The 25,042-nt window shown below is 48.6% G+C and overlaps 4 protein-coding genes across 11 annotated transcripts in view; 3 read left to right on the forward strand and 1 right to left on the reverse strand.

The window, feature by feature from the left end:
• Positions 1-34: 34 nt before the first annotated feature.
• CUNH1orf56 (chromosome unknown C1orf56 homolog) lies at positions 35-3,327 on the forward strand. The gene is made up of 2 exons (XM_012462640.3): positions 35-1,126; positions 2,326-3,327. Exons 1-2 carry the CDS (start codon positions 140-142, stop codon positions 2,344-2,346), a joined length of 1,008 nt encoding a protein of 335 aa, XP_012318063.2. The 5' UTR covers positions 35-139; the 3' UTR covers positions 2,347-3,327.
• Positions 2,874-12,719, reverse strand: CDC42SE1 (CDC42 small effector 1). Its single transcript, XM_012462643.3, has 5 exons — positions 12,576-12,719; positions 8,835-9,147; positions 7,865-7,975; positions 6,425-6,515; positions 2,874-5,199 (listed from the first exon to the last, which is right to left on the reverse strand). Exons 2-4 carry the CDS (start codon positions 8,886-8,888, stop codon positions 6,441-6,443), a joined length of 240 nt encoding a protein of 79 aa, XP_012318066.1. The 5' UTR covers positions 8,889-9,147; positions 12,576-12,719; the 3' UTR covers positions 2,874-5,199; positions 6,425-6,440.
• A 404-nt stretch (positions 12,720-13,123) lies between these two features.
• MLLT11 (MLLT11 transcription factor 7 cofactor) lies at positions 13,124-20,259 on the forward strand. Its single transcript, XM_012462642.3, has 2 exons — positions 13,124-13,656; positions 18,989-20,259. The coding sequence occupies exon 2, from the start codon at positions 18,995-18,997 to the stop codon at positions 19,265-19,267; it is 273 nt and encodes a 90-aa protein (XP_012318065.1). The 5' UTR covers positions 13,124-13,656; positions 18,989-18,994; the 3' UTR covers positions 19,268-20,259.
• A 2,012-nt stretch (positions 20,260-22,271) lies between these two features.
• GABPB2 (GA binding protein transcription factor subunit beta 2) overlaps positions 22,272-25,042 on the forward strand; it is a 38,668-nt gene continuing 35,897 nt past the window's right edge. For 3 of the 8 annotated variants that reach the window (XM_012462645.3, XM_012462646.3, XM_012462644.2), the window contains exon 1: positions 22,274-22,653. The gene's annotated coding sequence lies outside the window, so the exon portion shown is untranslated. The other 5 variants (XM_012462651.2, XM_012462647.3, XM_012462652.2 and 2 more) reach the window with 5 other exon arrangements.

The following is a 25,042-nucleotide window of genomic DNA, read 5'->3' on the forward strand; positions in this document are numbered from 1 at the left end:
CGAACCCCACCCCCTTCCCCACGGGCTTCGGTTCAAACGACCCGGTGGGTCCGGTGGGTCGAGAGCGGAAGGGAGGGAGCGAAGGTAGGAGGCAGGGCTTGCCTCACTGGCTTCCCTCCCAACCCCAAGAGCCCAGCCCATGGTCCCCGCCGCCGGCGCGCTGCTCTGGGCCCTGCTGCTGAGTCTGGGTCCCCGGGCGGCGGGGACCCAAGGCCTGACCCAGACTCTGACCACGATGCGGCAGGTGAGCTTACGCCTGGGGGGCCCCATGACCCGCCGCTACCGGAGCACCGCCCGGACCGGTATTCCCCGAAAGACAAGGATAATCCTAGAGGACGAGAACGATGCCGTGGCCAACGCCGACCGCCTGGCTGGCCCGGCGGCTGCCGAGCTCTTGGCCTCCACAGTGTCCACAGGCTTTAGCAACGAGGAGGATGGGTCTTTGGAAGAGGGTGTTGTGATTAGTGCCGGAAAGGATAACACCAGCAGAGCGCTTCCCGGTACGACTCCCGGTACAGCGGGGAGTTCCAGCACGACATTCGTAGCCAATAGTCAGGAGCCCGAAATCAGGCTGACCATGAGCCTGCCGCGCTCCACCTGGAAGTCTATTGGGGACCTGCTAGGCTCGGAGCCCCTGAGCCAGTGGTCCACAGCCGGGTCCACCCCGAGCCGGTGGCCGTCACGCTCGCCCACAGCCACAGCCATGCCCCCTCCTGAGGATCTGCAGTTGGTGCTTATGCCCTGGGGCCCGTGGCACTGCCACTGCAAGTCGGGCACCATGAGCCGGACCCGGTCTGGGAAGCTGCACGGCCTTTCTGGGCGCCTTCGAGTTGGGGCTCTGAGCCAACTGCGCACGGAGCACAAGCCTTGCACCTACCAGCAATGTCCCTGCAACCGACTTCGGGAAGAGTGCCCCCTGGACACGAGTCTATGTACTGACACCAACTGTGCCTCTCAGAGCACTACCAGGACCACCATTACCTCCCCGCCCACCATCCGCCTCAGAAGCAGCCCCAGCCTGCCACCCACCAGCCCCTGCCCAGCGCTGGCTTTTTGGAAACAGGTCAGGATTGGCCTGGAGGATATTTGGAATAGCCTCTCTTCAGTGTTCACAGAGATGCAACCAGTAAGTGTTTGGTGATGAGCCAGGATCTTGGCTGATGGATCTGAAAAGTCCTGATATCTAAAACCCGGTTGCTAAGCCAGCTGGTGTTGCTTACATGAACTGTTACTGACTTACCTGGTTATTGATTCATAACCTGTATTGGTTATTCATGTTATTGTTGGCCATCGATTCTACCTATTATTTATTGAGCAACTGCTGATTGGTCATTAGGTAAAATCTCTTACTGCTCATTAGGTGATTATTGACCAAATAGTTAAGAGTGGAAATACTGGCCAGGCGCAGTAGCTCACGCCTGTAATCCCAGCACTTTGGGAGACCTAGGCAGGTGGATCACCTGAGGTCAGGAGTTCAAGACCAGCCTGGTCAACATAGTGAAACCCTGTCTCTACTAAAAATACAAAAAATTAACCAGGTGTGGTGGAACTACAGGTGTGGTGGCACACACCTGTAGTTGGCACAGACCTGTAGTTCCAACTATTTGGGAGGCTGAGGCAGGAGAATCACTTGAATCCAGGAGGCGGAGGTTGCAGTGAGCCGAGATCACGCCGTTGCTCTCCAGCCTTGGCAACAAGAGTGAAACTCCATCTCAGGGGAAAAAAAAAGGAAAAAGGGAAAAAAATGAATTTATTTTAATTTAGCCTCCCGAGTAGCTGAACCACAGGCGTGTGCCACCACGCCCAGCCAATTTTGTATACATATATATATATTTTTTAGTCAAACCTGGCTTAAATCTCGTGGCTCTGCCACTTACTAGTTTTGTAAACCTGTTTCTTCATCTGAAAAGCAGGGATAATAATACTTCATAGGGTGTGAGGATTGACTGAGGTAAAGTGTACATAGTAAGATCTCAAATTTTGGCTGCTGTTACCGTTAAGCTGTATCAGTTACTATTGACCCTCTTCACCACTTCGATCCGGGAGAACTGTCCTCTGCTTTACCAAGAATTACCAAAGGTTCTGATTGACTTAAGGTAGTCTCAACTGATAGGACTTTGAGGAAGGAAAGGCGATAAACAAAGCATATACTTGGTCATTTTGCTTGTTTTTTTTCTCCTTGTGTGTCCGGTACCATTACTGATACAAAAATAAGTGTGGGGCGGCAGTAGGGTTGAGATGGGTTTGTGGGACGGGGAGATGAAGCAAGGAAAAGAATACAGATGTGGTTGTAATTTCCCTTTTTCTCTATTTTTCCTTACCCAGATAGACAGAAACCAGAGGTAATGGCCACTTCATCCACAGAGGAGGTGTCAGCATCTCAACCTCTCTTGCCCTTTCAATCCTATCGCTCACTAGATATTTTGAGTACAGAAAACAAAACTGGAAAATACATTGTTTGGTCTTGTGTTTTTTTTTTTTTACAGAGGTACCTGAGGGAGGAGAGACATAAATCTCTTCATCCCTAAGACTGAACTGTGTAATTAGCAGCCTCTGGCTTCTTTCTACTCCCTGTCTTTCAGGATAAAATGTTGATATTGCTCATTTTCCTCATTTCCAACATTGTTTTAAAACAAGTACTTCTTTTACAGACTTGAAAAATCTCAAATAAACACTAAGAAAAGGGAGTAGGAAGAACAAGGAGCTGAGCCCTTGAAAGATGGCAGTGGTCTTGCTTTAATAATGCTTAGCCCTCTCTCCTCAAAAGGGCAATGTTGGTATAAAATTCCATCTCAGCCACTTTAGAGGAGTTATCTTCATCAGCCATATACATCCTTTAATCCAACACACACCTGCAATGATTACTGTGCAACTGTTTTGCTTAAATTTTTTATTTGAAAAATGTCTTTAAAAGTCCAACAACTTTTTAATATAAATTATGACTCTCAAACCCATTCCCATCACTTTATTAGTGATGGTAGCATACATATTAGAGAAGGTAGCTAGAGGCAAGAGAGCACCAAAGGAAAAAGACTGTGTCCGAAGAAGAGGTATTAGAATGAGGCTGAAGATCATGGTGACCAGAGATTCCAGGAGTCTCTAGGCTTTCTACCTATCCTGTTAACCCTCTAGATCTCTAGTATAACATTCAGGCTACTGAGCTATTTTAGGGCAACAAGTTGGGTTACTTTCAGAGCAACTAGCTTGAGTAGAACTGAGAGTAAACTGGGAATGTATGACCAATCTTAGACCCTGAAAAATGGCAGAAAATACATGGAAATTTGAGGAAAAAAAAAAATAGAACCTCAGTCACTGTTCTGTATGTAGGTAGAAGCACACTGAATGGGGGGTGGAATTGGCAGAACGGATACCAGTTCCTACATTCCTGAACCCACTACCATAAAACAGGATGTTTCCTGTCACAAAGCTAATGAGACCCCAGCCTTCTTGTCTCAGAGCAGGAAGGAGCTCATCTGTCTTGTTCTGCCTTCCTAATTACCCTGGAAGGGCCAGAACGAAGAACACCTGAGAATACTGAAAGTGCCTAAAGACCCCTGCTCCTGCGCTGTTTTCCCATCTAAAGCCGACTCTTCAGCTTGGGGGGTAGTGGGACCTGGTTTTCAGACAAAACTCCCTGAGTCTATGTGTGTCTGGATCTAGGACTAGGGCACAGAAATAGAGCTTAAAATTTGGGGAGGATAAGGAGTGTATCTACTGCTTCTGTCTCCCCTTTCCCCAGTCCTACCATACCCTGTTCATGTCTCTACACTACAGGAACCACTTCTCCAGAGCGGGAGAACGGAGGAGCATGGTACCTGTCCATAGCGACATGCGAGCACAAGCAAAACACTGAATAGAGAATTGTTTGGAGATTATGTGCAGCTCTATTGAACCTAATTTATATGGGGTCCTAGTTCATCCATGGCTCAGGCTTAAGATGAGTAACATGATGAGGGTAGCGTTCCAAGCAGAAATCAAGAGAAAAACATCTTGACTTTAGAGCTGTGGTTCTCAAATGGAGGTGATTTTGCCCCCTAGGAGAAATTTGGCAACGTATAGAGACGTTTTTGGTTGTCGTAACTAGGGTGGGCCAGGGATGCTGTAATGCACAAAACAGGAAACGGGTCTTCCTTACAAAGAACTCTTCAGCCCAAAATGTCAAAGGCATCTCGGTTGTGAAACCTTCTTCTAGAGCCTCTCCCTGCTCCCGTGCTGTGAGGATCTTCAGACTCCTAAACTCACACATGGTTGTTTTCAACCTATTTATTTCACCATCCTCAATGATCAGAAGTCCACCTTGAGATATAACTCCTAGTTCTGCCGCCTTGTGGGTTTCTCTCCAGACCCCTCTTCCTCCTCTCACCCGGGCCAGCAGGGAGGTTGGCAGAGGCAGGACAGATGCCACAAGACTTAAATGGAATGTCATCAGGTGAAGAGCTCCCTCTTACCTTAACTCTTACTCTGTGGGAAACAATAAGGGCCCTAATAGGGATAGAGTTAAGGGCCGAGGCAACAGCAGGATGGGGATAATTAAGAGACCCTGAATTAAAGTTTTAATATTTTTAAAAAGGAAAGTTGCCGGGAAGCTAGTCAACAGAAATAGAGGATTAAAGGCCTAATTAGAGAACGAGACACTGGTATTAACAGAGAGATATTGAGGGGCTGTGAGCTTAAGGTTTGAAATCTAAAGATACAGAGTGGAAAAGGGAGTAGGCACCCCCACCAGCCCTTGCTTGACATCTGCTTTAGTTCATTCCAGGAGGAAAGAGAAGGACAGGGAGGTAGGGAGCTTCTCAGCAAAGCCAGCTTCAGCTTCGATAATCTCCCCCACCTACCCCATTTAAGGAATTCCAGGTTAAGAGTTTAAAAACAAGTAGCACCCAGACCATCATCCAGGAGACGGGAACTCATTCCAGGTTCCTAGAGAACTCCTATCTCAGATCTGAGGGTGTCCAGGGCTTCAGCTGAGCTCCTCTGGCTAACCAGTAGTCACTTGGTCAGTCCTGCTGCCTTGACCCCATCTCCAGGAGGGGCTATAGCCAGAGGGAGTAGAGGGAGTCCAGCCCCCAAGCCTTGTGAGGCACTGTTAGGCAGATAGGGAAAAGAGGGGCCCTTAGATCACTGGTTCAAGGAGGGACCTGGTGGGGGCAGCATTTCTTCTGGGCTGGACACAGAATGGGGCTTTCAAGATGGCAGAACCTGAAATTTAAAAAAAAGAAAAAGTTGGGCCAGGCGCGGTGGCTCACGCCTGTAATCCCAACACTTTGGGAGGCCGAGGCGGGTGGATCACGAGGTCAAGAGATCGAGACCATTCTGGTCAACATGGTGAAACCCCGTCTCTACTAAAAATACAAAAAAAATTAGCTGGGCATGGTGGCGCGTGCCTGTAATCCCAGCTACTCAGGAGGCTGAGGCAGGAGAATTGCCTGAACCCAGGAGGCGGAGGTTGCGGTGAGCCGAGATCGCGCCATTGCACTCCAGCCTGGGTAACAACAGCGAAACTCCGTCTCAAAAAAAAAAAAAAAGAAAAAGTTTTTCTTAAAGAAGATTAGCCTTAAAGAAAACCAAGGCTTTAGGAACAAGGCACCACCTAGTGCAGACACTGTGTTCTTTACACTTCTGTCTGTACAACCTCCTCTCGGTCTTTCTATACCCTACTTTTTTTTTTCCTTTTCTTTTTTTTGAAGCGGAGTCTTGCTCTGTTGCCCAGGATGGAGGGCAGTGGAACGATCTCGGCTCACTGTAACCTCCCCCTCCCGGGTTCAAGTGATTCTCATGCCTCAGCCGCCAGAGTAACTGGGATTACATGCATGTGCCATCATGCCCAACTAATTTTTGTATTTTTAGTAGAGACAGGGTTTCACCATTTTGCCAGGCTGGTCTCAAACTCCTGACCTCAAGTCATCTGCTCACCTCGGCCTTCCAAAGTGCTGGGATTACAGGTGTAAGCCACCGCACCCGGCCTAGATCCTACATTCTTGAATCTTCCCTTCTAATTCCTCCCTACCTCCCATTCCTTTTTTATTTTTTATTTATTTTTTGAGACAGAGTCTCATTCTATCACACATGCTGGAGTGCAGTGGTGTGATCTTAGCTCACTGTAAACTCTGCCTCACAGGTTCAAGCGATTCTCATGCCTCAGCCTTCCAAATAGCTGGGACTACAGGTGCACGCCACTGTGCCAGCTAGTTTTTGTATTTTTTGGTAGAGGTAGGGTTTTGCCTCGTTGGCCAGGCTGGTCTTGAACTCCTGGTCTCAAGTGATCCACCCACCTCAGCCTCCCAAAGTGCTGAGATTACAGGCGTGAGCCACTGTGCCCGGCCACACCTCCCATTCTTGCATGAGAAGATCAGGGTTCTGAGTCAGGTATCAGGTTGTATTGTTATGGGGGTGAGGTGTTGGGTAGGTTCCTCTAATCACTCACCATTCCATTATTGGAGCTATAAGCCCCTAGAATTGCTCCATGGCCTATCTCGGTTTCCCTTGGATCTCATCTGCTCCTGAACCGCACCTGTCTGTGAAAAAACAGATGTGAGACACCTTCCTAAGTCTTCATATCCCACAGTAAGAATTCTATTTTGTGCCCTCCAGGGAAGAGGTTGATGCCATCTCCCTGACAGCAGCTGCCTACTAACCGCCATTCCTCCTGGGGGAGTCTCAATGCCTCCTTTCACACTAGCCTTCATGAGGATGAGGTAAAATGGATTTTTTACTAACAACATTCCCTCACAATGGATTCTCCCCTATATATATGAGTTTCAGGATCAGGGAAAAGACTGTATCTCTAGACCCATTTCCCTTATTTTGGGAAGAGAAGTACATCTTAGACATTATTTAGGACAAAGGTACTCAGCTTTTTTCCTGTCCCAACACTCCTAACCATATGTATACATACATACATATACATATACATATACATATACATATACATATGATTTACTGCAGTACCAAGATAGCAGTTCTTTTTTTTTTTTTTTGAGAAGGAGTCTTGCTCTGTCACTCAGGCTGGAGTGCAATGGCATGGTCTCGGCTCACTGCAACCCCCACCTCCCAGGTTCAAGCGATTCTCCTGCCTCAGCTTCCTGAGTAGCTGGGATTACAGGCACCCGCCACCATGCCCAGCTAATTTTTGTATTTTTAGTAGAGATGGGGTTTCACCATGTTGGCCAGGCTAGTCTCGAACTCCTGACCTCATGATCTGCCCACCTTGGCTTCCCAAAGTGCTGAGATTACAGGTGTGAGCCACCATGCCCAGCTAAGATAGCAGTTCTTTTTTTTTTTGAGACAGATTCTCGCTCTGTCACCCAGGCTGGAGTGCAGTGGGGTGATCTCAGCTCACTGCAACCTCTGCCTCCCAGGTTCAAGTGATTCTCCTGCCTCAGCCTCCCAAGCAGCTGGGACTACAGGCGTGAACCAACACGCCCAGCTAATTTTTGTATTTTTAGTAGAGACAGGGTTTCACCATGTTGGCCAGGCTGGTCTCGATCTCGTCTCACGATCTGCCCGCCTCGGCCTCCCAAAGTGCTGGGATGACAGGCGTGAGCCACCGAGCCTGGCCAAGATAGCCATTCTTAATTAGGAGAAGGGAGGATTACAGTTTTTGGAAAAAGTCCTCCCACTATTAAGATATATATATTCCCTACCCCAGTGAAGAACAATTTGCTAAGTTGTAAAGATGAGAGAACCTAAGCCCAGACACCTAAAATGCCAGGTCTCGAGTTTCCACAACTGGTGACCAGGACTAGAATCCCAGATTTTTACTTCCCCATTGAGTATTTTCATATGTCCCTGGCTTGAACTTTCAAAAAGAGGGAACAGTTATAGACCTCACCCCCGTATCAACCTCTCCCCATTCCCTTGTTACCATGGCAAGTCCATCTCCGGCTCCCATCTCCCCAGAGCCAATGTGAGTCAGGTGGACAAAATTCATTGGTTCCCCAATCATGGTCCGGTCAATCCGTCTTCTCTTCTTCTTCTGCTTGGAGAAGATAAGGAGTCATGTCTGAAGGCCCCTCCTCCGGTCAGCATGGAGGAAGGGAAAAGAGTCTTGAAAACCACTAAAAAGCTAAGGGCCTGGTGGGAAGAGGGGATGTGGCATTGTAACAGGGACATCATAGGGCATGAAAGGCAAAGCTGGAACAACGTAAGCACACAGAAGCCATAAACCAGGGTGGTGAGGGCAGTGACCTGCAGAGTTAACACTGGACGAAGAAAGGACATGTCAAAGTCATCTCTGACTGATGACGAAACAATGGGGGAAAGTGGCAGGTATGCAGCTCTACCCACAAACCCCGCCCAGCTCAGGATGGACAGAACAGGAGATAACAGCTAGGACTATTCACTTATTCCATCACCCAGTCCCCTTTGTTCCACATACACAGCTGCCTGACCACAGAAGCGCCTGGCAGAGAGGAAGGCAAGAAGTGTGCTTTTTAGGCCGGGCGCGGTGGCTCAAGCCTGTAATCCCAGCACTTTGGGAGGCCGAGGCGGGTGGATCACGAGGTCAAGAGATCGAGACCATCCTGGTCAACATGGTGAAACCCCGTCTCTACTAATACAAAAAATTAGCTGGGCACGGTGGCGCGTGTCTGTAATCCCAGCTACTCAGGAGGCTGAGGCAGGAGAATTGCCTGAACCCAGGAGGCGGAGGTTGCGGTGAGCCGAGATCGCGCCATTGCACTCCAGCCTGGGTATCAAGAGCGAAACTCCGTCTCAAAAAAAAAAAAAAAAAGAAGTGTGCTTTTTAGATGGCAGAGCCTAGATGGTGTGTGGCTACCTCACAGCACACGGCAACTGACTGCTCTTTGGGTTAGGGTGGGGGTGGGGGGACTCACCGGCTGGGGTTTCTCTACCACACAGCAGCCCAGTTTGTGCCAAAATTCACTCATGTTCCCTGATGGTTCCAGCTTCACTCCTCTGTCTGAGGCCCCAGAGGGCTCTTGCTCTGGTGTTTGGACAGCCCACTCCTCACTCTCCCCAGGTATAACAACACTCTGGGTTCACTCAGCTGGATGGGTCCAGAGAAAGTGGCCTGGAAGCCTTAACTGAGCAGTGAAGGTCAGTGTCTGAGACCTGGAGAGATGAACAGGACCAGGGAGAGAGGGGGGCAGGCAGGCACAAGGTTGTGTCTTCCTCAGACTTGGAACCCTGGATTAGAAGAAAGTCAAAAGAAAGATCAGTGAGAAATCTCTCCCTCCCCCAATCCTTGAGAAACTTCCTTATGAGCCTGTTTCTTCCCAGTGCTCCCTGAGAGACCCTAGGCGTATACACCAACACTCATGTTCCCCAACAGTAAGAACCTCAGTTTGACTCTAAGAAATAGGAACAGAACCGAAAGGACACCAAGGGGTTAAGGAGCAGTGGCTGGTGGTACCAAGGGAGAGGAAGGGGGCTAGAAGCACTTAAGAGTTAAGAGGATGGGCAAGGACCGAAGGACAGAGGCAGAAATTAGCAAAGTTAGGGGTGCTACAAGCTCCAGCTCCCTTCCCTCTGGGTTTAGGGCAGAAGGGGAGGGGCACTTAAGTGACTCTGAAGAGGAAATAGTGGTTTTTTGTTCTCACAAACAAGGTCTCCACCCTGTCCCTCCCTTTTTTCTTACTTTGCCCTGAACACCTATATTTTCTTTGAGAATAGGAGAGGCCTGGACCACTGAGGTCCTAGGAGACTAACTGTGGCAGGCTGGACCTCAGGGAAGACTTTCAACAATGAGAAACTTCTTCCCTCTCTGTTTGCTGCCCTGTTCTTTCTGATTTCCCTCCAGTAAAATCCAACCCCTCCCAGAAGCTACTCAGCAGTTCCTTTATTACTTGACCTTGAGATCCTTCCGGAAGGCTGTGTACACTCTGTTTATCTGTGTCCTGTATCACTGCACTCCTGTGTGTACACCTCTGTTTGCACAGACGTGGCATGGCCATATCTCCACGTGTGTCCTCTATAGATCGTCTGCGTACAGGTTGTAGGTCCATGTGCCAGGTATCTTCTGTCTCATGAGGAATATTTTCCCCACCCTCCACATGTCCTATCTGCCACTCTGCTCTGCCTCACACCCTGTAGGATCCAGGCTCCCTTCCAGCTGGGACCTGTTCTCTCCTCCCTCCTCACCAATTCCACCCTCAAGCTTCATCAGCCAACCAGACACAGGGAACTTCCTCCCTTCCCACTACCACCAGCCAGGGTAGGGCACATCTGGGTTTCTTCTTAGACTCATTGCATTTCCCCAGTCCTATAGTACAGACAACCTCGAAGATTCCCAAAAGGGCAGTTTCAAAAATATGACACTTTAACATGAACAGGAATCTCCCTTTCTTGCAGGCTGGGAACCTTGATGCTCTGGCACCCTAGACTGATTTAAAAATGAGAGATAGGCCGGGCGCGGTGGCTCAAGCCTGTAATCCCAGCACTTTGGGAGGCCGAGGCGGGTGGATCACGAGGTCGAGAGATCGAGACCATCCTGGTCAACATTGTGAAACCCCGTCTCTATTAATACAAAAAAATTAGCTGGGCACGGTGGCGCGTGCCTGTAATCCCAGCTACTCAGGAGGCTGAGGCAGGAGAATTGCCTGAACCCAGGAGGCGGAGGTTGCGGTGAGCCGAGATCGCGCCATTGCACTCCAGCCTGGGTAACAAGAGCGAGACTCCGTCTCAAAAAAAAAAAAAAAAAAAAAAAAATGAGAGATAGTGGGGTACAGCAGCATGCGCCTGTCATCCCAGCTACTGGGGAGGCTGAGGCAGGAGGATCGCCTGAGCCCAGGAGTTGGAGGCTACAGTGAGCCATGTTTGCGCCATAGCAGTCCAGCCTAGGAGACAGGGAAAGATCCTGTCTCAAATACAAAACAAAAAACACGCACACACAAAAAAGAAAGGTGTTTGTTTGTTTTTTTTAACAGCCTTGAGATGAGATCACACAAACACTCGAATGCAGCTTCAAGGGGAGGGAAGAATCCAGGAGGCTGGGCTTTCTCTTTCTTCCCTTCCCACCACTGGAAGGGAGGAGTAATCAGAAGGAGCGGAAGCTAAAACACAGCTGTCCAGAGACGGGAGCTGTGGTCAGTGGGTCGTCAGTCAGTCCTAGGGTTTGGCCCGATGGTGGTGGTGGCAGGTGGAAAATGAAGAATTAGAGGAAATTCCCAACACCAGCAGACAGGCGGTGCTGAGACTGGACCTCCCTCAACACCCCCACCCTGCTCAAAGCTGAGGGACAGAGGTGGATGGTGCTGGGAGGGAAGAGGAGAAGGGCGGGGAGGAGAAGGCGAGAGGGAAAGGGGCAGTGGAGAGAACAAGGCCATTTCTGTTTCTTTTCCAGGGACCTGACCAGAGCTGGGTGGAGGGAAAGCGTGCGTGGGGGACTTGGCATGAAATGACCAATGATGACGAGAAGTGACCAGGAAATTCCATTCCCTAGGACGTTAGGGTCTCTGAAACTTGCGGGTGGGGTCAGAGTGTGAAGACAGGTCCCGGTGAATGTGATGGTGGCGCAGGGCAGGGGGAATGGGAACAAAGCCAGAAAAGGAAGGAAAGCCACTGGCTTCCACTCTTCTTTACAGCAGCCAGACAAGAGTGGGTTGAGTGAAAATGAAGTCCTGAGCTGGCCAGCCCAGGCGGAAGAGCCACCTGAATCCAACCCCACAGTGAATGGGAAGGGGCTGAGAAAACAGGAGGGATGAGGGTTAGACAGCATAAGACCCCGTCCTGAGAGCCAAGTGGCGCTCAGAACTCCGCCTCTCCAATGGGAAGAGTGAAACATGGAACCGGGAAAGACACCCCCCCGCCCCCACCAAAGTCACACTAGGACTTGAGGGGCTCAAAGCTGTTGGGAGGTGAGCAGAAGGGATGGGAAAGAGGTGCCAGGGAGGAAGGATGTACAGAGCTAGTTCTCTGGTCCTGTTCTGGCCCCAAACCGGTTCTCCCGGTCCCACCGCCTCTGGCCCTAAGGCCTCCAACCCGCGGCATGACAAGCCCTCACAAGAAGCAGCTGGAGAGAAAGAAAGAATCGAGGGAATGGAATGGGAAGTTCTGGCTAGAAGCCCGGGGCGGCAGCTGGTCCCTCTGTGAGACCCCCTAGACATGGAGGGCTGCTGAGGGGCTCTGGAGAAGCGGAGTGGACCCCATATTTCAGCCAAGTGACAGGCCCAGCACCAACTCTACCCGTCCCCAGGAAAGGTCTTCTGGGGGCTTAAGAGGAAACAGACCTAGGCCCTAAGCCTCCCCTCCCCAAACATATTCAATCACACAGACTCCATATCTGTCTCCCCCCACAACCCAACTCTACCCAGAAGTTCTCTGCTCTTCCCAACCCTGAACCGGATTGGGACCTCTCTGGAAATCTTTCGGACTCTCTCCCTCCCACCTCCCCAACATTCCAGTTCCTTCTTTCCCTTCTACTCTTCAGCGGCCTCAGCCTGCGCACCCCGGGAGCGTGGATGAGAACGGCCAACCCGGCGCGCACCCCTTTCCCACCGCCCCAGCATCTCTGCAGCCCCGGACACCCGCCTCCCCCACCCCCCGCATCCGGTGCGTCCCTGCCTGGCCCTGCCGGCGCGGCGGGCGGGCAGGGGGTACCAACTGCTCGGCCTCACCTGCTCTTCTCTGGCATCCAGACGTCCAGCTACAGCTGGTGGGGGTGAGGGGATCCCCTCCGTGCCCGCCAGTGTGGGCTTCCCGGGCCGGCTCCGCGGCGCAGCAGAGGAGCCGAGGGCGAGCCGGCAGAGGTGGGGCCGGCTGAGGGCGGAAGCGGCGGCGACGCGATTACGAAACCCGTCCGGCTCCGAGCCGAGCGCACTGCTCCCCGCTGGACTGCGGAGGCACTGCACTGTGCGGGGCGTGCGGGGGGGGAGCCTCTGTAGCCCCCGAAGACCGCCGCCCCTGCGGGGCGAACCAGAGAATGGACACCTCAATGAGGGCCTGGCACCCAAGCTGGGGCCCGCAGAATCGCACGTTCCCTTTTAGCGCCAGGCATTTCGGGGCAAAACGAAGGGAGCCCCCCAAACCTCCAGACTTAACCAAGTTCAGAGATAAGTAGAAGCACGCCCACCCCCCCATCCCCCCATCTCTTGAGCTCTACCCCAAATGGAATAGGACTAGGTTTATTTACCCATTGTGAGGGTAGAGAGGCGAGTCAGGAGGAGCAGGGATTGGGAGAGGGGGTGGAAAAATTTTCTGATTCTTAAAAATACCTTGTAACCTAAAGTCCTTAAACTGTGGAAGAAAGGAACACTCCTTTCCCTTGTTGTTTTCTAGAGTTAAGATTTCAAATCCATAAATTAGAGGCCCTAAAATTAGAGGGCAATTAGCTGCTCATTCATTCCACCCCCAGTCAGCACGGGGGTGCTGGAAGAGCTCGGGAATAATAGTGCAGACCAATGAGCCTACGGAGATGCTTTAATTCTCTCTCCTTCCCTCAACTGTTCTGGAACCTATCGTTTGAATTAGCCGAGTCAGGCAGGAGGGGGCGGGGAATCCTTCCGCCCTTCTTAGGAGGGGCTGCATTGCAGGGGGAGAATGAGCAGACAGACTCAGTCACTGAAGAGGGAAAGGAAGTGAGAAGACAAAGCCGTCCAAGCCCTAACAGCTTTGTATTTCTCCAGCCCGGCGCAGACCCCCGAGCCCCCGAGGCACTCCCTCCATCTTTGGAACGCGCCAGTAATTGATTGATAACAGGTAAACCAAACTGAGGGAGGGGGGCAGGGGGCTTCAAAGATAGAAGCGCGGCTGCTTATGGTTAGGTTGGAGACCCCACATAAGGTGGGGGACAGCTGAAGAGGAGAGAAGGGGGCGCTGTGAACAATGGATAGTTATTTCTTCACAGCATCCATGCCTTGTTATCTTGTACAGACCATTAATTTCTAACCATCTACATGTAGTTATTTCTAAGTACCTACCTCCTTATTTCAAGTGTCCTTTTCTATAACTTATTGTCCTGTATATTTAACATTTTCAGTCTACTTATCTTCCTTTTCAAGCTATAATTTGTTCTACCAGCTATTTAATGAATCTTTAGTCCTACTGTATCTCTCTGGCCTCTACTTCGCTATACTTGCAATTTTTTTCTATCGTGTTCTATGTGTCTCTGTAAGAGGGAGTTTGGGAGGGAGTTATATGGGATAATGTTGAGTGTAATTCTGACCTTTCTTTGGACAATCTCTTTCTCTTCACCTGAAACCTTTGCTCCAAAGAAAGAGGCAGCCTAGGGTAGGAAAGGTGGAAGCCTCTGTGTTGGAGAACTGACTGATTCCACAGTGAAATCTGTATAGCTCACAGGAGCTAGGTGTGGGGACAGATTCTGGAAAAGAATGATTATTTGCAGCTCAGTGGAATAGGTGGGGGAATGCTAACAGGAAAATCCAAGCTCTGAGTGAGGCACACATTATGAGATGCCAGCGAGCTTCTGCTCCCCTCTGCCACCACCACCACCACCACCACTACCACCTTGTCCTTCCCCCCTCCCCATGGTGGCAGCATGACACAGCAAGGCCCTGTTGAGTAGGCCTTGGATACCCACAAAGGGTCTGGACAAAGGATATTTGGGCGTGTCTGTGTGGCTCTGAGAGACTGTATCTTTCCAATCTATATATTTACTAATCATGTATCTCTAAGAATAGAGTGATATTTAGAAATTGCCTTTGCCTGAAATACCTGGATAATTTTAAATGAAGGATAGTGGGAAACATTTATTGAGCGTATATTGTGGTAGAAGGCACTGTCAAACCCTTTACCTGATAGATGTAAAGATAGTTGAAGTAGGGGTGGAGAGCATTTGTGGAGGGGAAGGGGAAGCTAGCCAAAAAAGGACCTTTTCCAAAATTTGGACTATTTGATAATTAAATCCATACTATATTAAATCAAAAATTTCATTACTATTTACATTAGTGAATAGTATTTTAACTTCAATTTCCTGTGTAGTCTTACTTTATATTCTTGACTTGATTTTAATGCCACATAGGCTTGCATGAATGTCTTTCATGAATGTATTTGGTACCCTGTGTACATGTCTCTGGGTCAATTACATAGAGATTTTAGGCTCTTTAATATTTCATAAAATTTCCTTTAGCTTTTTAAATTGCAAGATAGCTCTACCAAACACTTAGGGACTATTTGAGCAGCTTTTTATACATACTCTCGTTGTAAGAAAAGGAGTTAGCTCGTCAAAGAGCTTTTTCTTTTTCTCAGATTCTAGCTTGCTCTCTACTGCCTTTTGCTTTTCCCCATTCAGATCACAATGACAGGAACAATCACCTAACCCACAGAATATCTATTCTTCAGTAACTAAGAATTCTTTTAAGTTTTGAGAATACTGGTATAGGGTTATATAAAGCTGTTGGCAACTGTCCATGTACAACACAAAAAGGGATCCAATTGGGAATTATGAGACCTGGATTCTATACAAACTGGCTGGAAGTTTTCCCAAGTCATTAATTTCTAAGATGTCTTCTAGTATTAAAATTCTACAGTTTGTTCCCCCCATGATTCTATTTTTTAAAGTGCCTATAATGTGTCCTGCATTTATACTAAGCTCATTCTGGAGAAGACTTGTCAGGGAGGAGATAAAACAGAAGCCAGGTAGCTGGGGAAATAACTGCTAACAGTAAGAATTCCTGTAGGTAACAGTACTGACTCCTAGGGTGTGCTTCTTAGGATCTCTGTAGTCCCAGATTTAAGCAGGGGGTGGTTGGTTAATGGATACAATCATTTTTTTGTAGCTCTCTTTCTGTGCACGTCTCTGCAAAGTACTATGGAGATGATCAGAGCTGAGTATCATAGGATGATGACCTCACCTTTCCAACATGCTCCCCCACCCTGCTCCAATCCCTGCATCACCCCCCTTCTAAGCAGCTTCTCTGCTGAGTAATGCTCAGTTCCCAGGGTTTATTTTGGAACTGAAAGTAAGAAGAAAAAGAACAACTCAGAATTCACTTTTAACATTAAAAACATCCTAGCCTACCCACTCTCCATTCCTGAAGCCCCCACACTCTCACACTTCACTGTGTTCTAGATTAACGCTTTCTTTTTCTGCCTTATTACAGTCATTTCACATTATATTGGAGCATTTTGGTACCTATTTAAGGTCATTATTTAGGGGTCTCAGGCCTGGTGAGACCCAATAGAGTGTGTTGGAGAAAGGCCTTTTGAAACTTGAGGTTCTGTTTGTTGTTTTGTTTTTTGAGATGGAGCCTCGTTCTGTTGCCCAGGCTGGAGTGCAGTGGTGTGATCTCAGCTCACAACCTCCGCCTTTTTGGTTCAAGCAATTCTCCTGCCTCAGCCTCCTGAGTAGCTGGGACTGCAAGCACCTGCCACCACTCCCGGCTAACTTTGTGTATTTTTAGTAGAGATGGGGTTTTACCGTGTTAGCTAGGATGGTCTCGATTTCCTGACCTTGTGATCCACCCGCCTCAGCCTCCTAAAGTGCTGGGATTACAGGCGTGAGCCACCGCACTTGGCCTGGGGTTCTGTTTTTGGAGGTGGTAGAATGTTCTTTCTGCTCCTTTGGGAACATTTCAACTAATACTTCTTGACCCGTGGCCAGTAAGCAGCAGGGTGGAGGCTGCAGGCAGCTATAAAAGACATATAATATCTGGCAGGGTGTGGGTAGGAGTAGAGAAAGTGACAGATCCATTAACGCATGGAAGAGTATCTGATTCTGTTAAGGGACCTTCTTCCAATATGAACTTTACTCCCTTACCTGGAATTTCCAATCCATTTGTGTATCATCAGAATACTTGAGCACTGAGATCAGAGAAAAGAGACCCTGTTACAGCATAGGAACATTCTTTTAGCACCTGGATTTTGTTCTGAAGGAGAGGTAGGCTAGAGAGAAATAGACTATTATTATTATTATTTTTTTTTTTTTTGAGACAGAGTCTCACTCGTTGCCCAGGCTGGAGTGCAATGGCACAATCTTGGCTCACTGCAACCTTCGCCTCCCGGGTTCAAGTGATTCTTCTGCCTCAGCCTCCTGATCTGCTGGGATTACAGGCACACGCCAGCATGCCCAGCTAATTTTTGGTATTTTTAGTAGAGACAGGGTTTCACTATGTTGACCAGGCTGATCTCGAACTCCTGACCTCAGGCAATCCACTCACCTTAGCCTCCCAAAGTGCTGGGATTACAGGTGTAAGCGACCGTGCCCGGCCGAGAGAAATAGATTATTAAGGCTTACCTAAGGGCTAATATATGGGAATGGCAAAGTATTCATAGTGAGATAAAGTTAATCAGCAGCCTTGAATGTCTTTGTGTACAAAGCCCAGCACCTGTGTACAGAGAAAGTAGATTGATTTTTGCCCTTGTGGAAACTTCTAGTCTGTTGAAGGCAATAAGGCCATCCTGTACATAAAATATATTAACAGGGATCTGTAATCACAAACTGATGGCATTAGGTAAAACTTACAGGGTGTTGAGGGAGCTGCTGGAGGAACTACAGTAGATGAAGCTGAGTGGGTTTAAGGAAGTTACCCTGGAAAAGGTGAGTTTATAGTAGGGTTAGAAGGCAAGAAGGAAAATAGAAAGCAGAAAAGTCATGGAAGGCCTTTTCACACATACCATGACCTATTAAACCAAAGTCAGGAGAAAGTCAAATATTTGTAAGTATAATAGGAGTTTGGGGCTGGGCGTGGTAGCTAACGCCTGTAATCCCAGCACTTTGGGAGGCCGAGGCAAGCAGATCACCTGAGGTTGGGAGTTTGAGACCAGCCTGACCAACATGGAGAAACCTCCATCTCTACTAAAAATACAAAATTAGCCGGGCGTGGTGGCCCACACCTGTAATCCCAGCTACTCAGGAGGCTGAGGCAGGAGACTTGCTTGAACCCAGGAGGTGGAGGTTGTGGTGAGCCAAGACTGCAGCATTGCACTCCAGCCTGGGCAACAAGAGCGAAACTCTGTTTCAAAAAAAAAGGAGTTTGGGCTAGGGGAACAGGGATCCTCTATAGAACTGAATAGAGTTTTTTTTTTTAAAGACAGGGTCTCACTCTGTTGCCCAGGGTGGAATGCAGTGGCACAATCTCAGCCCACTGGAACCTCTGCTTCCTAGGCCCAAGTGATTCTCCCACTCAGCCTCCCAAGTAGCTAGAGCTATAGGCACACCCTACCATGCTATGCCCGGCTAATTTTTTGTAGAGACGGAGTTTTGCTATGTTGCCCAGGCAGATCTGGAACTCCTGGTCTGAAGCCACCCTCCTGCCTTAGCTTCCCAAAGTGCTGGGAATACAGGCATGAGCCACTGAGCCCTTGAATGGAGTCCTGAAATGTGGAAAGTTTTTTGGTTTCTTTTTTAGACAGAGTCTCACTCTGTTGCCCAGGCTGGAAGGCTGACTGCAATCTCCTCCGACTGGATTCCAGCAGTTCTCATGCCTCAGCATCCCTAGTAGCTGGCACTACAGGCATAAGCCACCACGCCCGGCTATTTTTTTGTATTTTTAGTGGAGACAGAGGATTTCCCCATGTTGGATAGGCTGGTCTTGAACTCCTGGCCTCATGATCCGCCCACTCGGCCTCCCCAAGTGCTGGGATCACAGGCATGAGCCACTACAACTGGCCGAAAAGTGGAAAGTATTTTAAGGTGGAGAATGAAGAGTTAAGCAAGACAGGAATGAGCGTAACTATAACAGAGGCTATACACTGCTAGGAAGAATGGGCTAGATTTTGGAAGGCCTTGAAAATCAGACCCAGTATGGATTTGATGCAATAGACAGTAAATAAGTCATTCCAAGATGGGAAGAAATTTAGGAAATAGTAGAAACTCATAACAAAGGAAGGGTTTCTGAAGCTTGTCCAAGGGAACTTGGATTATCTCCAGAGGTAATTGGGGATGTTGAGTTCCTTTTTTTTTTTCCTCCCCAAATTCCTTTTCACTGGTAGGCTTAGAGAATGTACAATTTTCTTTAATAGAAAAAAAGAAATTCCTTTTTTCCGGTATGTGGAGTATCTAAGCAAGGAAAGGCCATAGGCCACAAATAAGTTGCTGGAGCATGAAGACTGACAAGTGGTTTCTTTCTAGGAAGCTATGAGGGACCCTGTGAGCAGCCAGTATAGCTCCTTTCTTTTCTGGAGGATGCCCATCCCAGAACTGGATCTGTCGGAGCTGGAAGGCCTGGGTCTGTCAGATACATCCACGTACAAGATCAAGGACAGCAGCGTTGACAAAATGATCGGGCAAGCAACTGAAGCAAAGCAGGAGAAAAACCCTGAAGGTGATGCCCTCCTTGAGTACAGCACCTTCAACTTCTGGAGAGCTCCCATCGCCAGCATCCACTCCTTCGAATTGGACTTGCTCTAAGGCCAAGACTTCTCTCTCCCACCACCTTGCCCTCATTGTCTTTCCTCTCAAGCCCCTTCCTTTCCACTCCTTTCCCATTTTAATCTTGTTCTCTATTGTGTTGGTGGTGCTGATGAATCTGCCAGAGTTGAGTTGTATGTATGTATTTATTTATCTATCTACTCCATTTCTCTCAAAAGCCCTCAAGTCATAAAGTAAATGGTTCAAGCAATGGGGTACTGGGTCACAGGGATTCCTCCTTTTCCCCCCAAATATTAACTCCAGAAACTAGGCCTGATTGTGGATACCTGAGAGTAGTATAGTAATGCAAAATGGAAGACTGATTTTTTACTCCATTTTAATCAGCTTCAGAGATTGCTTAAACCTTCCTAATTTCCTGCTCCAGGCCAGTAAACACAAATATTTCTTCAAGGAGTGATGAAAACCTCGGAAGTTTTAATTTGAGATTATCTGCTATGAAACTATTTCTGAAAGGCTAAGGTGATAAGTCTCTTGCTTTTCTGATCCTGCTTTCTTGTAATATTTTTTCTTAGAGAAGTCAAGGGGGTAGTTAGAAGTATAAAACAAGAGGAAACAATACATTATGGAAAATGAAAACAGGGAAAATAATTGAATCATTTTAGAAGTAGCTAATTTCTTTTCTCAAAAGTGTCTCTTCTTCAGGCCTACTCACTTTACAACTTTGCTCCTGTGGGTTGAAAACTCTAGCAAAAGAAAGATATCAAATCTTAATATGCATTCTTGCTATTATGATAGTTTTTAAGGTTTCAATTCAATCTTCCGAACTGCGTAAGTCCTTAGTTATTTCAGCCTTATCTCCTCCATTTGCAATATGTAATACTGATCAGTGGGCAAAGCTCTTCAGCTGCACTGAGACCCTGAAATGAACAATTACATTCTGACTCTACATATTATCCTCAATCCTTCCAAAATTATTGTTGCCGATTTGTGCTGCCATTTACTCATTTATTTAATAAAGACATTCAATCCCAGGACTGGAGTCTAGTTTTTTCTCTCTTCACAAGGGAAGCCGTAGAAATCTGAGAAATTAGCCTTGCTTTCACATTCAGCTTATACATTTTATTTTAAGACAGGGTCCTGCTGTGTCACCCAGGCTGGAATGCAGTGGTGTGATCATGGCTCACTGCAACCTCCACCCGCCAGGGTCAAGGGATCCTCCCACCTCAGCCTCCCAGGTAGCTGGGATTACAGCTGCCCGCCACCATGCCTGGCTAATTTTTGTATTTCTCATAGACACATGGTTTTGCCATGTTACCCAGGCTGGTCTGGAACTCCTGACCTCAGGTGATCTGCCCGCCTTGGCCTCCGAAAGTGTTAGGATTACAGGCATGAGCCACCACACCTGGCCTCATTTTATCTTTCTATAATAATATTCAACTTATAGGAAGAATAATTTGAATAGCGTTTAGACATTAAATGGTGAACTTCGAGTTGAACAGATAAATAACTAAAGGGCAAAATCAACTTAAAATTAGAAAAGTAATTAGGGAGACAGCCACAACCACTCTTCTGCCTGACCACTGACTACCAACATGTTTCAGGTAATAATTCTCCTAGGTGCCTAAGAAGATAAACTAATTCACGTTATCTGCTTAACTGTTAGGTTTTGTGTGTCTACTCTATGAAAAGCACTAAGCCGAACTGAACGTAAACGGGAATCAGACCAGACTCCAAATCTCAAAAGAGAAACTGTAAATACCAATATGGATAGGATAGCATCGGACAGAGTACCGTAAATAAGGATGACATTATTTAGAGAAGTCCCCAAGAAGGAGAGAAAAAGATAAATCCAGCCGGGCGTGGTGGTTCACACCTGTAATTCCAGCACTTTGGGAGGCCAAGAGGGAGGATGACAAGGTCAAGAAATACAGACCATCCTAGCCAACATAGTGAAACCCCGTCTCTAATAAAAATACAAAAATTAGCCAGTGTGGTGGCACGCGCCTGTAGTCCCAGCTACTTGGGAGGCTGAGGTAGGAGAATTGTCTGAACCCAGGAGGTAGAGGTTGCAATGAGCCGAGATCATGCCACTACGCTCCAGCCTGGCGACAGAGCAAGACTTCATCTCAAAAAAAGAAAAAAAAAAGACAAATCCTCCCCTCAAGACCATGAAAAGCCCACGTCTAAAGATGGTCCCAGTCTAATGAAGAATGGGGCCAGGAAGGATAAGCAGTGCGTCCTTTTCTATTCACTGAGTTTTGAAGGGCTCCTTCAGAGTCCTTCGGTCATGGCAATTGGTGGGTGGAAACAGGTATCAACTGTTTGGTTAATAAAATGACTAAATGGATTTGCAAACTCCTGCTCCATCCTCTTGCAGCCCTCCAAAAAGAAATAACTCAGGGCGGGCGCGGTGGCTCACGCCGGTAATCCAAACACTTTGGGAGGCCGAGGCAGGCAGACGACTTGAGGTCAGGGGTTCGAGACCAGCCTGGCCAACATGGTGAAACCCCGTCTCTACCAAAAATGCAAAAAACAGCCCAGCGTGGTGGTGGCGGACGCCTGTAATCCCAGCTGCTGGGGAGGCTGAGGCTGGACACGGGAGGTGGAGGTTGCAGTGAGCCGAGATTGAGCCACTACACTCCAGCCTGGGCGACGAAACGAGACTCCTTCTCAAAAAAAAAAAAAAAAAATGACCCAGTTATTTGTTTCACTGTTCGCACTGACAGCTTGGCTCTGGGGTCCTTACATTCGGGCTGTAACTGGAAAAATGTGTCCATCAGGCACAGAACCGAATTCACGAGCAAAGCCAGGAACGTCCCAAACAGCTGCACCCGAGGTTAGGATAAGGAAGCGAGGCTGTCCCATCAACCTAAGCCTGGCTGCCCCGGACCCCCGGAGAAGCAACCAAGAGGTAAGACGCAAACTGCAGGACTGATGCACAATCTGAGTCTCCCTCTGCGGTTCGTCAGCTTCTCGGAGCCAACACCAGCGCCGGGCTCCGTCCCCTGCTGGAACTATTCAGACGCGCAAGACACGTAACCAGCAGTCCTCCGCCCCGTTAAATAGTCCTGCCGAGGATGCCTCGGGGACGGTCTTTTCCACCACTGAAGTCCCTCGGCAGACAAGCGATGAGCCTCGGAGGTGCATCATCTTTCTGCCCGAATCGGAGTCCGAGTTTTCTGATCATTTTCCCTTCACAGATTCCTCCGCCAGAAAGCTTACTCGCGGCGTCTTCACTTCCGGGTCCGCCATTTTGTTGCCTCCGTTTCTCCACGAGGGGGGGTTAAAGGCCCCCAAAACATAAATACATGAAAAGAGCAAAAAGTAACCGTCCTTGATTGACAGGGAGCCTTAACCAGAGAAGGATACGGGACTAAACTGGCGGGCTCCGTGGAAGTGCGGCCGGCAGCGTCCCGGACAAGGAGGTGAGGGGGAAGAAGAGATGTGTGGACTCCGGGGGCGCCAGGGCTGGAAAGGAAAGTGCCGTGAGAAGTCGCACTGCTTCCCAGTCAACCTCCGACTTCTGGGTGCGGACCGAGCGGCGCCCCGTCTCTGAAGCGGGGACAGCTGGGGGATGGGGACGGAGAGGAAGGGGATGTTGTCGGGAGGAAGGGGAGGGGACTGGAAGGAGGTGAAGAAGGGGGTGGGTGTAAGACCTGGGGCTGGGGAGCTGGACCTAGGGAAGCCCTGGCCGCGGAGGTGACCACTAGGGGGCGGCGCGGAGCCGGGGCCGAGGTCTGTCCCCGAGACTGAGACTGGCTCCCTGCCCCAAATTGGGTTCCGTCTTTCAGGCAGACATTAGTGTGAGGAATTGGAGGGTTTATGATAGAGGGGGAAACGGCGACTCTCATTCTCTGACCCTAATAATAACCTGAAAGATTATTGGCCAACTCGGTAATCTGAATGAGAACAGTACCGGCCCCGCCTCTGCTCTTTTTTCTTTTCCTTTTTTTTTTTTTTTAAGACTGAGTCTCGCTCTGTCACCCAGGCTGGAGTGCATTGGCGCGAACTCGGCTTACTGCAACCTCCGCCTCCCGGGTTCAAGCGATTCTCTTGCCTCAGCCTCCCGAGTAGTTGGGACTACAGGCGCGTGCCTGGCTGATTTATTTTTATTTTTTATTTTTAGTAGAGACAGGGTTTCACCGTGTAAGCCAGGATGGTCTCGATCCTCTGACCTCATGATCCGCCCACCTCGGCCTCCCAAAGAGCTGGGATTACAGGTGTGAGCCACGGCGCCCGGACAATTTTTGTATTTTTTTAGTAGAGATGGCTTTCACCATGTTGGCCAAGCTGGTCTCGAACTCCTGACCTTAGGTAATCCACCTGCCTTGATCTTCCAAAGTGCTGGGATTACAGGCACCGCTCCCGGCCTCGCCTCTGCTTCTTTCGCAGTTGTTTGTACAGCTGGCTGCCCAGTGGGGACTTGAGCAATACAAAAAGAACCATGGATTCTTCCATTGCAATTCTTTCTGTTGGCTGTCTCCTATTCTCATATACTTCCTTGAGCCAGAGGTCATCCCATTCCTCTCCCTTTTCCCAAAAGGGGATTCTCTCTAGGGGGTCCCCCCACCTCAGTGTCTAAGGACAAGGACAGTCTATGGCTTGCTATCAACAATGTAACACAGTTTTGGCCATCCAGGACCATATTTTCATCTAATCACTTGGTCCACTCAATCCAGGAGAGATGTCCTTAGGCATCTGTTTTCACACGTGCTTTGATGACAATAAGGATTAAATTGCTCCATCCAAATTCTTTTTTTTTTTTTTTTTTTTTTTTGGAGACGGAGTTTCGCTCTTGTTACCCAGGCTGGAGTGCGATGGCGCGATCTCGGCTCACCGCAACCTCCGCCTCCTGGGTTCAGGCAATTCTCTTGCCTCAGCCTCCTGAGTAGCTGGGATTACAGGCATGCGCCACCATGCCCAGCTAATTTTTTGTATTTTTAGTAGAGACGGGGTTTCACCATGTTGACCAGGATGTTCTCGATCTCTTGACCTCGTGATCCACCTGCCTCGGCCTCCCAAAGTGCTGGGATTACAGGCGTGAGCCACCGCGCCCGGCCAGCTCCATCCAAATTCTTAAGAAAACAAAAGGAATTTCTCTTGGATAATAGAGTACTTTGTTATCAAGAGTGCAAACACTTCATGAATTATTAAAATACACATTTATTGAAAGGTTTTGGCCGGGCACCGTGGCTCACGCCTGTAATCCCAACATATTGGAAAGCTGAGGCAGCAGGATCCCTTGAGCCCAGGAGTTCTAGATCAGCCTGGACAAAATAGGGAGACCCCCTGTCTCTACAGAAAAAAAAATATGTTTTAATCGGTTGCGGTAGTGCCCATCAGTGGACCCAGCTACTCAGAAAACTGAAGGAGAAGGCTCGCTTGAGCCCAAGAGGTCGAGGCTGTAGTGAGCTGTGATTGCGCCACTGCATTCCAGCCTGGACCACAGAGTGAGGCCCTGTCTCTTTAAAAAACAAACAAACAGGCCGGGCATGGTGGCTCATGCCTGTAATCCCAGCATTTTGGGAGCCTGAGGTGGGTGAATCACATGAGGTCACAAGTTCGAGACCAGCCTGGCTAACATGGTGAAACCCTGTTTCTACTAAAAATACAAAAAAATTAGCCAGGCGTGAAGGCACATGCCTGTAATCCCAGCTACTCCGGAGGCTAAGGCAGGAGAATCGCTTGAACCTGGTAGGCGGAGGTTGCAGTGAGCCCAGATCGAGCCATTGCACTCCAGCTTGGGCAACATGAGCGAAACTCCATCTCGATTAAAAAAAAGAACCACTTTATTAATCCCCTATTGACATATAT

Source organism: Aotus nancymaae, unplaced genomic scaffold (genome assembly GCF_030222135.1).
Source record: "Aotus nancymaae isolate 86718 unplaced genomic scaffold, 86718_ANA_hifiasm-v0.15.2.pri h1tg000108l, whole genome shotgun sequence".
Classification (NCBI taxonomy): Eukaryota; Metazoa; Chordata; class Mammalia; order Primates; family Aotidae; genus Aotus; species Aotus nancymaae.

Excerpts from the sequence above, each read along its gene's own strand:
- CUNH1orf56 (XM_012462640.3), top strand. The coding sequence starts at position 140 with ATGGTCCCCGCCGCCGGCGCGCTGCTCTGGGCCCTGCTGCTGAGTCTG. Across the intron at positions 1,127-2,325 it reads TGTTCACAGAGATGCAACCA|ATAGACAGAAACCAGAGGTA; the intron begins GTAAGTGTTTGG and ends TTCCTTACCCAG.
- CDC42SE1 (XM_012462643.3), bottom strand. The coding sequence starts at position 8,888 with ATGAGTGAATTTTGGCACAAACTGGGCTGCTGTGTGGTAGAGAAACCC. Across the intron at positions 7,976-8,834 it reads TGGTAGAGAAACCCCAGCCG|AAGAAGAAGAGAAGACGGAT; the intron begins GTGAGTCCCCCC and ends TTCTCCAAGCAG. Across the intron at positions 6,516-7,864 it reads CCGGAGATGGACTTGCCATG|ACAGGTGCGGTTCAGGAGCA; the intron begins GTAACAAGGGAA and ends GTTTTTTCACAG.
- MLLT11 (XM_012462642.3), top strand. The coding sequence starts at position 18,995 with ATGAGGGACCCTGTGAGCAGCCAGTATAGCTCCTTTCTTTTCTGGAGG.